Source organism: Labeo rohita, chromosome 8 (assembly GCF_022985175.1).
Source record: "Labeo rohita strain BAU-BD-2019 chromosome 8, IGBB_LRoh.1.0, whole genome shotgun sequence".
Lineage (NCBI taxonomy): Eukaryota > Metazoa > Chordata > Actinopteri > Cypriniformes > Cyprinidae > Labeo > Labeo rohita.
The window spans coordinates 10,932,194-10,949,063 of NC_066876.1; the positions used below are offsets into that span (position 1 = coordinate 10,932,194).

Here is a 16,870-nt window from a genome sequence, read left to right on the forward strand (position 1 = left end):
TATTTGAGATTCCCTGTTATCAAAAAATTTGAAAACCCCTGTACTGGTCAGCATTGACAATATGCAGGTTTGCACATCTCTGCATGCAATCTAAAGTAATGTCAGATTAAGTGGCTACCAATCTTCTATATTAACCGAGGAGAGAGAAATCTGAATTTAATCTCAATGGTAGCCTCACAGGAGTGCCTCTCAATCCTCAAATGCATCTCTCTCTGCTCTCTCCCTCTCTCTACACGTGGCATGTCATCTAATCAGTGAAGAGTGCTCAAGCGAACCGCACCTCTCGCTGCCATGGACTCTGCGTCGTCTGTCTCCAGCAGGGCTGGGGTGAACTTCACAACCCCATACAAACAGCAAACAGCACACCCTTCTTACTAACCAGCCACGGTACCTGAAAACACACACACACACACAATACACTTATGTACGCCTACTCTCTTTTACCCGATTAGCAAAATAAAAAGGAGCCCTTGTGTAAACAGATATTGTCTCACTCACCTTGGGACAATGAAAACAATCACTGACCAATCAACAGTAGGTGAATACATCATATTCTCCGCATAATCAGGCTCCAAAATGTTAATTAGCTCAGCCAATGAAAGGGCAGGCTCTGATCTGGGACGATTAATTCAAGTCGAATTAAACGCTTCAGCAGGATTTGCAGCGCTTGGCTTCTGACACTTTCTAAAGTGGGAGGTGATTGAGAAGATAAACTGGGTGCTCACCGAGTTTGCCTCTGTGTGTTTTGATGCAGGAGAGACAAATCCCATTTATTTGCTTTAATAAAGTGCTTTCTCAGAAGATAGAAACACATCTTCATGAGAGTCTGCTTTCTTTTTAAAGACACAATGACTGGATCAAAACACGTCAGGATCTATCAGCAATGGCCACAAGAGAGTCGTCTGCTTTTAAATGCAGGGATACACTAAATTATTCTTCTGTTTGTGTGTACGGAATACAGAAGTCATTCCCATCTCAAGACGGATTACATACTAATAATCACAGAAACGTTTCGAACAGAAACATGGATAAATTGGGCCAGTTTAATTATGCTCGCATTTAAAGACAACAGTGATAAACACTGATAATTTAATGGAAAAAACACTAAAACTGTTTTTTGTTGCTCTAATAATGCAAAAAACTGTTTTTCCTGATGCATGTATTGTTGGGAGGAACTAAAAGTACATTTTAATTACATTTTCAGTGGCTCTATTTTTAAAATAATGCAGAAACTGGTTTTGCAGTAACAAGCTACTTTTTCCAACCAGCAGCACTGTGGCATGACAAAACGCTCCACTGCTAGTTTAATTATGTCACACCACATTTTGCACACAGTTTGAGAGACTATAATCGAACACAATCTCCAGAACTCTCTCCAGCATTAGGAAATCTAATTTATCGTAATGAATATTAGTTTCATGATTGCTGCTGTAAATCACGGTATTTTACTCAGTTATGGTACATACAAAAAAAGTCCTAGTTTGCAGTATTTGGTGCAACTTCTTGAAGAAATCTACAGACACTTTGGTAACACTTTTCCAATAAGGTACATTAGTTAACACTAGTTCACTCTTTAGTTAAAACAAACTAAGAATAAACAATACTTTTACAGCATTTAGAAACAAATTGACAATTTATATACTTTTAACTTCAAATGCTCATTTTGTCTAGCACTGCATTAACTCTCGTTATTTTTTTGGTCAAAGACTAGATAAGACCCTTCTTCCTCGGCTGGGATTGTTTGTTGAGCCATTTGAAGCTGCACTGAAACTGCATTTTGGAAGTTCAAACTTGGGGGCACCATTGAAGTCCATTATATGAAGATCATTCCTGAAATGTTTTCCTCAAGAAACATAATTTCTTTACGACTGAAGAAAGGAAGACATGAACATCTTGGATGACAAAGGGGTGATTTTTGTTCTGGAAGTGAACTTCTCCTTTAACTAATGATAACAAATGACACCTTATTGTAAAGTGTTATGAAAGTTTTTTTGGTCAATGAAAAAATTTAAGTAACTGGATAAAACAAAACTCCTATTAGTAATCAATGCCACCCCAATATATTGTGACAGATGAACATACTAATAATAAATTATTATTATTAAGTCATACACTAAGTCCAAAAGTTTGGGGTTGGGAAGTTTTTGTATTCGTGTTTTTTGAAAGAACAATCTTAACAAGGCTGCAATTATTTGATCAAAATACAGTAAAACAGTAATAATGTGAAATATTATTACAATTTAAAACAGCTGTTTTCTATTTGAATACATTTAAAAATGTTATTTGTGACCCTGGACCTTAAACTAGCCATAGGGGTCAATTTCTGTTAACTGAGCTGAATAATAAGCTTTCCATTCATGTATGGTTTGTTAGGATACAACAATATTTGGCCAAGATACAACTATTTTAAAATCTAGAATCTGAGGGTGCAAAAAAAACTAAATATAGAGAAAATCGCCTTTAGTTCTTAGCAATGCATATTACTAATCAAAAATTACGTTTTGGTAGATTTACAAAATATCTTCATGGAACATGATCTTTACTTAATATCTTAATGATTTTTGGCATAAAAGAAAAAGAAATAATTTTTACCCATACAATGTATTGTTGCCTACTGCTACAAATATACTATGCTACTTACACTGGTTTTGCAGTCCAGGGTCACATTTATTGTTGTATTGCTGCATTACTCCAGTCTTCAGTGTCACATGATCCTTCAGAAATCATTCTATTATGCTGATTTGCTGATCAAGAAACTCAATTCTTATCATCACTGGTAAAAACAATGCTGCTTAATGTTTTTTTAAAAAATATTTTTTCAAGATTCTTTGATGCATAGAAAGTTAAAAAAAAAAAAACAGCATGTATTTGTAGAACTCTTCTGTAACATTACAATTGTCTTTACTGTAACTTTTGATCAATGTACCTTTGTTGAATAAAAGTATACATTTCTCAACAAATCTTATGCATGTTAAATATCTCATGTATTTTAAATATCTTATGCTATGTTAAAGAGACAGTTCAACTAAAAATAAAAATCCTATCATTAATTATTCACCCTCATGTTGTTCCAAACCCATAAGACCTTTGTTCATCTTGAGAACACAAATTAAGATATTTTTGATGAAATTTGAGAGCTTTCTGACCCTGCATAGACAGCAACATAACTACCATGTTCAAGGCCTAGAAAAGTAGTAAGGACACTGTTAAAACAGTCCATGTGACATCAGTGGTTCAATCGTAATTTTATGAGGCTACGAGAATAAGACAAGCATGCATGGTGGTACTGTCATCAACACGTGTCAAAGACTGACACAGAAAAGAAGAAACTGTTGAATAAAGTTGTATTTTTGTTTTCTTCGTGCACAAAAAGTATTCTCGTAACTTCATGAAATTACGGTTGAACCACTGATGTCACGTGGACTAACATGGTAGTTGCACTGCTGTCTATGCAGGGTCAGAGAGCTCTTGGATTTCATCAAAAATATCCTAATTTATGTTCCGAAGATGAAAAAAGGTCTGATGGGTTTGGAACGACATGAGGGTGATTAATTAATGACAGAATTTTCATTTTTGGCTGAACAACTCCTTAAAATATCTTACTGACCCCAAACTTTTGAACAGCAGAGTATAAATGAAGACATAAAAAGCACTGAAGCCTTACACAGTTCAAAGAAGTTACTTTTTCGTTAGTAGCTTGTAGTGAAGTGTAGTGACTTTTTAAAAACAGTAGTTTGACTGTAGCCAAACTACTTTAAATGACTAGCCTGTGCAAGGAAAGTTGGAGTTTCAAAGTATCTTCCTAACACTGGTGTGTGTGTGTGTGTGTGTGTGCGTGCATGCATGGCCGACGTAACTCAAAATTGTACAAAAAGGGTACCCTTTCACAAAAGGGTAGCGGGGTTGCGGAAACCATGCTCGATTGTGGGTCTGCGATGTAAAAAAAGAAGAGAAAGTTATTCTAGGGCTCTTTATTTTTCGACTGAAGTGCATGTGCCAGGCGTGCGAGTCAGAAACGCAAACAGTAATTACACTCGAGCAGTTTGAAGCCGGAGTTGAGAGATGCATTGTTATTTTAATGGGCCGGATGGGGAGGGCTTGAGTCGAGTGAAGGATGTGCACTTACCCGGTGTGTGTCTCGTTCACACACGTCAGGTTCTGAAAGCCCAGAGGAGGAGTGTTACGCAGCAACTTCAGACCCTGAGAGTGGCAAGAGGATATTTGATCAAACTTGATGGAGAGCACACTAACCAGCCTTCATCACAGTTCAGAGAGTCTGTTCTGCTGTCCTATATAGACTGAGATAATGACACACTTTAGGGAAGCCTTTTAGTGTTCAAAATAGCACCCTATTAGTTCCACTATAAATCACAGCCTGAAAGATGTTCAAGAATTGTGCCTAAATAAAACAAACTTCCAAAATAACATGTTTGTGGCAAATTCACTTAGGCCAGATGTAACCCTTGATTGCATATTTAAAATAAAATATCTATAAAATAAATAAATGATGGTTGTACAATGTAAAGCAAACAAAAAAGTGTCTTTTAATCTCAGTGACAGGGCTAGTTTAAGTGAGCTATACCGTACAATTAGTGTTTTCAAGCATCTTTATCAGCTCCCAACAATTCATAGTTGGGAGTGCAGTAATAATATGCATTTTTCGTGCTGCCATTTAGGTCAACCATAACTAACAAGATCACAGCCCTCGCAGCATCAGCCCTCTTCAAAGCTCTCAAACAAACTAATTACTTCTAGAATTAAGATTCATTTACTTTTTTTAGTAAAATGTAACAAATTAATAACTTTGGTGTGTTATCTTTTCTGTGTAACAGCATAGGAATCATTAAAGAGTTCCTCAAAAGTGAAAACCACCATCATTTTGAAAATAAACTCAAATTTAGGTAATTATTTGCTGTGACTTTTGACTTTTTTTTTTTTTTTTGAGGGGGATAATGATTGCACTAATGTTCAAAAGTTTGGTGTCAGAAAAGTTTTTCAATTTTATGAAAAGAATTAGTTTTTTTTTTTTTTTTAAATACTGTTCTTTTGAACATTCCATTCATCAAAGAATCCTAAAACCAACAAAGCATAACTGTTTTCAACACTGATAATACAAAATATTTCTTGAGCATATTAAGTATATTAGAATGAGTTTTGTATTACTGTGAACACTGAAGACTGGAGTAATAATGTTGTTAATTCAGCTTTCCTAGTGATAAACAAATGCACTAAAATGTATTTGAAAAACATTTATTTCATGCAGAGTATACTACAAATATATTTACATATTTATGTACCTTAAAAATACCCTGCAGTTGTAGTTTACTTTTTGTTATACTTAAATTTTGCTAAATTAGAACAACTAATTGTGTACTTAATGCACTTTAATTGTGTTTAATTCTTTAATTCTGACTTTTTTTCTTAGAATTGCGTGATATAAACTCCCAAATTTGTTCCTTTTTCTCCCTCAGAACTATGTGGTATAAAGTCAGAACTGTGAGATATAAAGGCCGAGTTACGGGATACAAGCTCACAATTCTTTCTTTTTTTCTTCAGAATTGTGAGACAAACACTCAGTTGTGAGGAATAAAGTCAAATTGCGAGAGCACAACGTTTTTTTAAAAAAAAAATCCAAAAAAGTGCCTGCAGGGAGCTCTAGGATCACACGTGGCAGCCTGCAATTGCTTGAAAAAAAACACACATTCTTAGAGCCACATCTGCATAAACTCTCTTTTTTTTTTTTTATCAGAATTGCGTGATATAAACTCCCAATTCGTTCCTTTATTTTTCCTTAGATTTGCATAGTATGAACTCACAATTGCAAGTTATACAGTCAGAATTGTGAAATATAGTGAAATAAGTCAGAATTATGGTATACAAGCACGCAATTCTTTTTTTTTCCTCAGAATTGTGAGATATACAGTACACTCGCAATTGTGAGAAATAAAGCCAAAATTGAGAAAACACAACGTTTTTAAAATAATCTGAAAAAGCGCCTGCAGGGAGCTCTGTGATCACGTGTGGCAAATTGCAGGCTGCTGCATGATAAAAAGTGTGCATTCTTAATGGCCACATCTGTATAAACTCTCAATTCTCGACTTATATACATACTCGACTTACAAAAGCATGTCATAACTCGCAATTGTGTTTATATCCCACAATTCTGACAATAAAAGGGGGAAAAAGGCAGAATTGTGAGATAAAAGTCGCAATTACCTTTTTATTTTTTTATGTAGTGCTGGAAACGGGAATCCATAAAAGATACACTAAAGTATATCTGATCGTGCTAAAGTGGAACTATTGCAAGTATGCTTTTTTTTAGGCTTAATATTAAGAAAAACATTTTAGGCTTAATATTAAGAAATATGCATTGTGCACAAGTATTACAAATAAAGTTCAATGATATTTTTATATCAGACTGATGTTAATATATTTGAACTATACTTAGTACCGTTTTTTCTTTTATGTCAAATTAGGATACCATTAGGATATTAAATAAAGTAAAGATCATGTTCCATTAAGATATTTTGTTCATTTCCTACCATAAATATATCAAAACGTAATTTTTGATGCATTGCTAAGAACTTCATTTGGACAACTTTAAAAGCGATTTTCTCAATATTTTTAATTCTTTATATATATATATATATATATATATATATATTTATTTATTTTTTTTTTTTTTTTTTTTTTTTTTACCCTCAGATTCCAGATTTTCAAAAACAGGCCAGGGCAAAAAAAATCTCGGCCAAATACTGTCCTATCCTAACAAACCATACATCAATGGAAAAATTATTTATTCAGCTTTCAAATTATGTATAAATGTCAATTTAAAATAAAAATTGGGTTTGCGTCACAAAGATAATAATTAAAAAAATACTGTTCTTTTGAACATCCTAAAATCAACAAAGCATAACTGTTTTCAACACTTATAATACATTTGCATCACAAATATAATAATTGTCACTTTTTTTGAATGTAATTAAATTAAAGTTGTTTTTTCTCAAGATTACTGGTTTTACAAAAAAACATTGCTGTTTTTTTTTTTTATTATTATCATTTTTTTTTTTAGTTAAGATAAATGCAGCCTTGCTGAACAAAAGAGACTTTGTAAAAGAATTAAAAAAAAAAAAAAAAATTACTGACCCCAAACATTTGAACAGTAGCATATTTCAACATGGTGAGTTAAGACAGTGAACAATGAACTAAAAAAGTATTAATGTTTCTACTGCAGTAAAAAAAGTTAAAGTGCAACCATAGATTTCCTAATTGCAACGTCTTATCTCACAATGTAACTTTGTCTTATTTAAAAAATTCTTACACTTTGGATTCCATAGAAAAGTGTTAAATTATTACCTCCTGCAAATCTTCTCCTTTTGCTCTCCACAGAACGACATCACTTTGAGTAAACAGCTATAAGGCACTTATTGTCAATAATTATCTACATAAAACTAGGAGGACAGCAAATGCAGGCATCTCAAAAAGTACAGTGGTTGTTACGCCCCTGGATCTGCTCGTTTTATTTGACATAACTGTTAAATAAAATCCATGCATGCATTTTAAATGACTTTTAATACAAACACCAAATGGCTCAAATATGATTTATCTGGCTGGCTGGCTGGCCTGAGATGGTTTAGATTAATAGATTCGTTCAGGAGGGGTTCGATCCAATAACCCTCTGATTACTGCTCCATTAGCCCTGCTCTCCCAGCTCTCAGTGCGATGTGCCCACTGGGACCAGTGCTGCTGGAAACAAGCTTAGTCATCTGCAGTTTTCTAAAAAGCCCTTCATAGCACGGGAGGGAACTATGCTCTTGAGTGTTCATTATTTTTCTCTCCACTCCTAATCCCTTTTTTCGTGCTATTCCTACCGTAAGTAACATGTTCGCTTGCGCTCTGAAATCCCTTTGATCGTCCCTCATGATATGGGTTTGTGAAAGCAGTGTCTGAGGTTTTCAGGTGAGCCTAAATCTGTGTACTTCACCGTCTGCCTCTGGCTGTTTGTCCTTTTATTATCTTCAAATAATCCTTTCATCCCTCTCGTTTTCTCACCAGACTCTCCGGGGTGCATTGGTGACAGCACTGTCCAACCAGCGGCCTGAACCTGCCCAGGAAAGGAGCCACGCTTTTCAACTTCCTCTTGATTTTCACACCCCACGACAGCTACCAAAAGAGAAAAACACACACACAGAAACATATAAAAGGCCTTACCGGGACACAAAGAAAAGAATAAACCGAGGATTCAAAACCAGCGCTGGACGTGATAAAAGCGTCAGCACTTTTTCCACATATTTCAAGCCGAGATGAGAAACAACGCTCCAGCCAATAGCGCCGGGATGCGACACGTTCCAATTTTATCGCTTCTGTCATCGCTCCATTTGTTTCACATTTTGCAACATCAAAGCTGGACGAATCAATGTTTGAATGCAAACTGTGCAGGAAGGAGAGGAATTCGAAGTCTATTCACGAGTGGTTACTACAACGCTGTCGCAATTGATGGCACAATTGAATCGCAATCGACAGAATGGCATCCCCTGAAAGATTTCTACTGAAGATGACATCAATTTAAATTGATACTAATCATAACATTTTAGCACAGACGGATAAGAGACACGGCTGGAGACAGTCGGACTGATTTATCATCATTCAAAGCCGTCTCAATGACGGACGCTATTACAAAGTCTCTAATCATCATCTTTGTGGGAAATATCACTTACAGCAATCAATTATTAAATAAGACTGCATAATGGATAGGGGGATCCAGCACCCAGGTTAATTCTTTTAATCTCCTTTTCGACGGAAAATAATTTCTGCTGGTAATGTTTCATTAGCTCGGGCTCACAGACACCCTGTGTCTGTCTTTGGAGTAATAAAAGCACGGGAATATAGTCTGACATCCAGAGGAGATGTATTAGGCTGTAATGTTTTTATTAAAGTTTGCTACCGCTCATATTTCAGATTTAAAAATGCAGAAATTATACATTAAATCATTCAAAGAAGCTCACTAAATAATTAAACGATGAAGTGGAAAAATGGGATGCATTTAGACTGAGATGCATTAATAAATACCTAATTTCACTTAGATTTTAAACCATATACGAAGGTGGTTGTGCTTGTACATGCTTGTAAAAAATTTAATTCATCTTATTTTTTTTCCTTGTTGTGTGGCCTGTCTATTGAAGACCGTTTCCACCACTGTATAAAAAAAGTAATGACTTTTTCCCACAATTCTGACAAATAATTTTTTCAGGATTGTAAAAAATAAAGTCAAAATTGCAAGATATAAAACTTGGATTTGCAAGAAATAAAGTCAGAATCGCAAGATATAAGCTTGTAATTGCGAGATATAAACTCTGAGTTAAACTGGGATTTGCAAGAAATAAAGTTGGAATTGCAAGATATAAACTCATACTTGCAAGAAATAAACTCAGAATTGCAAGATGTGAACTCAGACTTGTCAGAAATAAAGTCAGAATTGCAAGATTTTAACCCAGAATTGAGATATAAACTTGGATTTGCACAAAATAAAGTCAGTATTGTAAGATATAATCTCGTAATTGTGAGATATCAACCTAAATTTGCAAGATAAAATGGGATTTGCAAGAAATAAAGTCAGAATTGGAGATATAAACTTGGATTTGTGCTAAATAAAGTCAGTATTGCAAGATATAATCTCGTAATTGTGAGATATAGACTTACATTTGCAAGACAAACTGAGATTTGCAAGAAATAATGTCAGAAATGCGAGATATAAACTCAGAATTGCGAAATATAAACTTGGATTTGCGGGAAATAAAGTCAGTGCTGCAAGTGTTACGTGAACTCTATGCATCTCTCTCTTTCTTGCGCGCTCTTGCTCTTTCTTTCTCTCTATCTCTCTCTCTCTCTCTCCCTCTGTCATTTTCATAGATGGCCCTGCCCTAATTGAACGCTCCGTAGTTGTGAGATACCATCTTAAATTTGCAAGACAAACTGGGATTTGCAAGAAATAAAGTCAGAATTGCAAGATATAAATTCGGAATTGCGAGATATCAACTTAAATTTGCGAGATAAACCGGAACTTGCAAGAAATAAAGTCAGAATTGCGAGATATAATCTTGGATTTGCGGGAAATAAAGTCAGTATTGCAAGATATAAACTCATAATTGCGAGATATAAACTTACATTCGCAGGGTAAACTGGGATTTGCAAGAAATAAAGTCAGAATTGCAAGATATAAACTCGTAATTGGGAGATATCAACTTCAATTTGCAAGAAACTAGGATTTGCAAGAAATAAAATTAGTATTGCAAGATATAAAATTGGATTTGCGAGAAATAAAGTACTGCAAAATATAAACTCGAAATTGCAAAATATAAACTCAGAATTGCGAGATATAAACTGGGATTCACGAGAAATAAACTTGTAATTGCGAGAAATAAAGTCAGAAATGAAAGATATAAACTCAGAATTGCAAGAAATAAAGTCAGAATATGAGATTAACTCGGAATTGCGAGAAAAAGTCAGAATTGCGAGACAAACTTTTAAATACATTTCTTGCAATTTTCTTTTTTTCCCCTTTATATAAGATACAAACTCACAATTTTGTGAAAAAAAAGTGCTGTCTTTTTTTTCACCTCTGATTTTGACTTCACATGTCGCAATTGCAAGTTTTTATCAATTCTGAGACAAAAAATAAATAAATAAGTAAATAAATAATTCGCAATTAATTTTTTTTTTTTCAGTCGTGGTGGAAACAGACTGAAACAATGAACAATGCCTAAATAGAGATTTCTGAACAGGCAGTACTTAATCATGTTCTAAGTTGACCTTTTGCCACATCTTTAGCTAAAGGTGAAGCATATAAATTTTTTATGTAAAACTACTTTGTGGCTGGTGATGCAGGAAATGTATACACATATACAGCATTTTCCATGACTCTGGAGGTTCTGGAGACTCTGCCATAGCTTCATAATGTACTGAAAATAATTTTTTCCTTTCTCATAACAACATAAAAGATCTCTAATCTCTCTAATCTAGTGTTTTGTTCAATAGCATCTTTCAATCAACTAAAATCAAAATCGTAATTTGGCTTATTGTGCTTATCAATTGGCAAAAGCTGTGATTTAATTAAATAAGCACATAGTGTAATGTGCTGAAGGATTCTGAGCGACGTGCAGCATGCAAGCAGCATGATCCAATTGTTTTTATTGTATCGTCTTCACAGTAAATGCTGCCAGCTCCATCTTTCCACTCTCCACGTGCTGTGAGTTTAACATACATTTGGCAACAAAACCTGTGCCTGTTAAGCTTTATTTTCACATTCTCATAATTTTTTTTGGACAGATGAGCCAGCTATTAACATAATTACTATTATCAGAACAGAAAAAATTTAGGCCACGTTCTATGCATTTTGTTGATTGGAATTTGAGATGCACTCAAAAGTAGAGGCATATGAAAGTGGGCTTGCAGTCGACTGTATGAAATGCCTACATACTTCACCAGAAAAAAATCTGTCACACAGTTATGATATTTTAAATAAACGTTACAAGAATAAAAAAAAAAAGAAAAGAAAAGAAGCATATGCACAGATGAACAGCGATGCGGAAAACGCAGACGGAATTTACTGTGTAAGACTGAATGTCACAGAATTTGTCAAAGTTTGGGTGAATTAATCAAAAGTAGGTCATTACACTTAAATCATAATATGGACTAGTATCTCTAAATATTAAGCAAAAAGAAGAATCGTTCATGTTCCGCGTGTCTCCGTTTGAGTAAGTGGCGCAGACGTTCAGTTTCGCTTACTACACACAGGGTGGAGCGCATGTGACGCTCGCGGTCTGCCGTCTTGCCAAATGAGGACATAAATACATGGACAACGTTTCCAGAACTGCTCTGAGAGAACTTCATGAGCATTTGACTGTTTCATTTGAGTGAAACTATCAGCATATCATATACAACAGGGTTGCCAGGTTTTCACAAAAAAAAAAAAAAAAAAAAAAAAAACAAAACGCCTAATTGCTACTCAAAACTAGCCCAAAACTAGCCCAATCCCCTTTCGTCCACTGTTAATGGTTCCCCGTTAAAAATCACATTCCGGGGTGTAAAATACACGTTATCTGTCGGAGTTCGGAGCGGCTCAGATGTTGGGAGTAAATGACGACCACTATGTTCATTATTACATCCAGCAACACAACACCTCAATCGCTCAATTAAAGATATTTTTGTCTAACTTACATCCCTGCTCCGGCATGTAACAATAAAACAGAAGTTGAGAAAACTGTAATTTAACCCTTAAAAAAAAAAAAAAAAAAATCCGGGGAGGGGGGTTGGTGGGTGCAGATTTCATGATTATTTTTAAGGTCTCGCTGTAGTTTTTGCTAAAATAATAAAATAAAATAAAATAAAATACAATACAATAAAATAAGGTGAAATTAAGAAATTAGGACTCGAGTATTTTACATTATTTTTTCTTCTTTTTTTTAGGTTTTGCAGTGAACACCAACACCTTTATGTTCCCCTTTATTATAACATGATGAAAAGAACTATATTTCATGTTTAGTGTAACTGAACAGCACTTGGACTATCACTGAAACCAAACCTGAAAAAAATAAAAAATAAAAAATAAATAACATGAACACTGCACTAACGAATCGTTTTGTTCAAGAGGTGCATTGTTCTGCACTCGCTTGCATTACCTAGAATTGACATGGCTCTGTGCAGAAAATGTTCTCTTCAAACTAACAGACTAAGGGGAAAAAAACAAACAAAAAAAAAAAAAAAAAAAAAAAAAATTGCTCATTTAACCCTTGCTCAGAAAACCATGCGCATTTCCACGTAATTCAATAATTTAGTAGAGCCACCATCCGGTTATTACCTCACGGTACAAAGCAACAACTACATCTAAGTTTTTCCGCGTCACCTCTGACCAGGTGAGTACATCAATGTCTTGCATCAATTATATAAAAAAAATGATATAACGAGCTCACAAAGGTTCCACATGATTGACTCCTGACAGCGTCTGTACGAGTGCGTGAGCGTTTTGGCCGTGTGTGTGCATTCATTAACGAAAGCCAAGAGTTACCTTATGCTTACCTGGTGCTGTGCTTTGAATCTGATTATGATAATCACCATCATTACAAACACAGATAACATTTTTCAATCTGATACTGCAACGCTAATGAACCAATCAAAAATGGAATACATTTGAGGTCATTTTCATCAGCGTTTGATGGGACGCAGCTTCTGTGGGAATTTATCAAAGAGCTTTTTGACTTTGTTCACACCGCATCCAATTTCAGCTTGTTTTTCAAACAATTTGCAAGTGATGAAATCTGATCTTTATGTTCCGACGGTGACGTCAACATCTAAAGCGGTTGCCATAGTAATGACATGGCCGAGACAAACTACTTTGAAATTTAATATGACCGTTTACCAATTTTAGTCACATTTCGAGCCTATTTATTGCTGTTCATATTACAAACTACTAATAAGATTTGAATTGGACACAGAAAAGAGCTTTTTCTGCCTACCTGAACAAAGCTCTGTCGCCTTCGATGTTCTTTTCTCGTCAACAAAAGAGAATCAGCAAAGACGCATGTCACATTCTTATGTTTCCCGCTCTATTACACAGTAGCTCATTATTTGTCTTATGAATCCAACCTGCCCTAGAAAAATAGGACTACTTGATGATCAAAGACCTAATCAGGAACCCTCAAGTGGATTGACTCTGAGATAATCTACATATGAGTGCTGTTCAGGTGAACTGAAAGTCAGCAGCTCTTGGGGGGTAAACCAACACGACCAACAACAGCTGGGAGGAGATGGGATGGCGTTTAGACTAATCGTCTGCAGCTGGTCTGAGTTATGAATTCAATTATGTTCTAGAAAGTATGACAACGAGAGAGGTCCTTGATCCTTAAGCCTTCTACTCACTGCACGATTTTAGCAATCCTATAAGATCTTTGCTGATCACACTGTGCGACATGGATCTAATAAACTTGGGTACGACATGCATGTAAACTGTACGATGATGACACCCATTGATTTGTAGGCTATGACGCACGTTACTATAGAAGAAAAAAATGTCATCGTCATTAGGGGTGGAACGGTTCAACTTACTTCGGTTTATATCATTTTAGAGTCATGGTTTCAGTACATATGGTATGTTTTGAGAAATAAAGAAAATAAGAATAATCTAACTACATGCAACAGCACAATTAAATACTAATTTTGAATAAGATACAGAAATTGAATAAAGTAATCAAATGTAAAATAGCATTGCAAATTTTACTGTATAAATTAAAGAATAATCTTTAAGTTACAAAAGCTATTCAATCCAGAACAGTGAGTGATTTCCTTGTTGCTGTATCATTAATATTAAGAAAGTGCTGTCACTTTTAGAGAATGCACTGATCCAGTGCACTGATCCAGTAGGTTCAGCCGGTCTGCTATAGTATACTGACCAAGATGGGCATTTTGACATAATTTTTGTGTGAATTTGTCCATTTAAACACAATACTTCAGAGCACAGCCGGCTCCAGGGCACTTGCATTGGGGGTGCATTTAAATTTCTAGGGTGGGGGGCAGCTTTCTTTATCAGCTGCTGATGCAAATGTGTGCAATCGCTTTCTTATGCGCATCGGTTTCACTTTCGCTTTCAAAACAAATCGATCACGTTTGGCAAGGAGGGGAGAGGATGGAAAGGGGAGGTGGGGGGAGTAACTCGTTTTGTGGGGGACATGACCCGCGAATGTCCCCACTTGGCGCCGGCCCTGCTTCAGCTCGCGTCCTCTGGCTTTTCACTGTACGACTATAGATTAGGAGCCAGGATCGTTTCATGACACCAATCTTTCGTCTGGGACAGCTGAAAATCATGCACTGTGTTTCAGGCTTTAGATGAATGTTGTGTTGCCAGATTTTGACATCTATATGGGCCATTCTATGATGGGAAGATTAACTTTTCCCTTCTTTATTTTTCAGAACCTGAGAATATGGCAACACATACCTGGGGTTACGCCAGAATGGAACGGAAACATGATGAGCAAACATCAGAAAGTCATGACGGTTCTCTGCGTTTTAGCGACAGATGGTATTTCACTGACAATGGATAAAAGAGAGAATGGCTTGTATTTGACACTCTTTGCCATTTGCAGTGCATATTTTTTGCGCACTCATGTTAAAGAAGAAGTCCACTTCCAGCACAACAATTTACAAATAATTTACTCACCCCCTTGTCATCCAAGATGTTCATGTCTTTCTGTCTTCAGTCGTAAAGAAATTATGGTTTATGAGGAAAGCGTTTCAGGATTTTTCTGCATATAATGGATTCATTGGTTTCCCTGAATTTGAAATGCACCGCTCCTGGAACGCACTCCGGCAGTGCGTTCCAGGAGCGGTGCATCTCCAGCAGTACAGCTATCATTTCCGAGTCTAATTTTGCTGGATGCACTGAATTAAAGTGACAGCTCATTGACAGTGACACGAAAATGTAGAATTACATAATGGCATCCATAAATGCATATAAAGTAACTGCCTGTTTTTGCAAAAATAGTTTCATGGCTGGTAAGAAAAAGTTTTGGCTGGTAAATTTTCTCATGTCACTGGCCATTGGCAGGTGTGGCAAAAAGTTAGTTTTAGGCCCTGCATTTAAGAGTTCAAATCTTAGATGTTTACTAAGATCCTTATATTATCTATTGAAACCCATAATAATATTTACAATATCAGTAAGCTTAATATATATGAAAATCATCATTTATTGGGTACTTTCAATTGGGAGCTGGCTGTCCCGAACCCTAACCCCTAAATTTAAACTTTTCTTTTCAAAACTGTATTGAAATAATTTTTGCATTCTATTCCATTGTTGTTTTTAAAAATATCTTTTAGATTTTTTAAAATTTGAAGTTAAAAAAAGTATCTATTTTTATTGTAAATTATGAATCTTTATGTAAAAATGTGTTCTGTATTTTCATGTCAATACATGTTTTAGTCCATTGGCTGAGCCTGATTTTAACTACACCCCTACATTTATGATCAGGAAATATTCTTGTGTCCCCCTCTCTCATAGCTACAAGATGCAAGTAGATAGGTCCCATCATTTTGAGGTAAATGTGTTCAAAAGTATGAAAATCTGTGTGTAACTTTAAAGAATGTCACTACCAAACACCATTTTTCTGCAATTAAGCACACTTTTTTGGGAGTTAGTCTATAACATTTAGCTTTTATATGTGTACAACTGTTCAGAACTGTGCTAGCTCACCATGTGCTGATTAGCTTTGAACTAGCTTCAAAAGGATCTAAAATTGCCACTACAGAAACAGTCACGACTGAAACATTTGATTTTCAGTAGTGACATCTTTGGTTTTATTTGGTGTTATCCCATTAAATTGTCACCAACATAACAGTCACGACCGAAATGTGTCATTATTGTTTCGGTTGTGACAAAAGGGAACAAACAGTCATTTATTTGGGGAAAATAAACAAAATTTTAGTAGTGTTATGCAAATTGTCAGTATTTCAATATGTTTTAGTAGTAACCAAAACATCACTGCCACTACCAAAAATGTGCACTCACTACCGAGACATAGGATGTTTTAGCAAAAATAAAGTATATTAAATTATGAACTAAAATGTTATGATAGATTTTGGTTCAGTGTATATTCAAACGAATGAATCCTTAACTTTGAAATTAGTAAGATCAACTTTTTGCCTTTTACAGCAAATCTCATAAATCACACTTGAAATATTGTTAAAATTGTTATTGTCATTGATTACCTCTGAAAACTTTTTAATAAAATAGAAATAAAATATATCTACAAGGAAGATGTAAGCAAAATCTTAAATGGGTCAATACAACTCTTCTTATTAAATTATATATTACTGTGTTTTGGTA

The 16,870-nt window shown here is 35.1% G+C and overlaps 1 protein-coding gene across 5 annotated transcripts in view; it reads right to left on the reverse strand.

The window, feature by feature from the left end:
• The window catches only part of gpat2 (glycerol-3-phosphate acyltransferase 2, mitochondrial), a 127,629-nt gene that overhangs the window by 42,448 nt on the left and 68,311 nt on the right, over nt 1-16,870 (reverse strand). For all 5 annotated transcript variants that reach the window (XM_051118169.1, XM_051118166.1, XM_051118168.1 and 2 more), the window contains 3 exons: nt 8,053-8,163; nt 4,127-4,200; nt 281-391 (listed from right to left, as the gene is read on the reverse strand). In XM_051118169.1, coding sequence (XP_050974126.1) covers nt 281-391; nt 4,127-4,200; nt 8,053-8,163 — 296 coding nt within the window. The remainder of the gene's footprint in view (nt 1-280; nt 392-4,126; nt 4,201-8,052; nt 8,164-16,870) is intronic.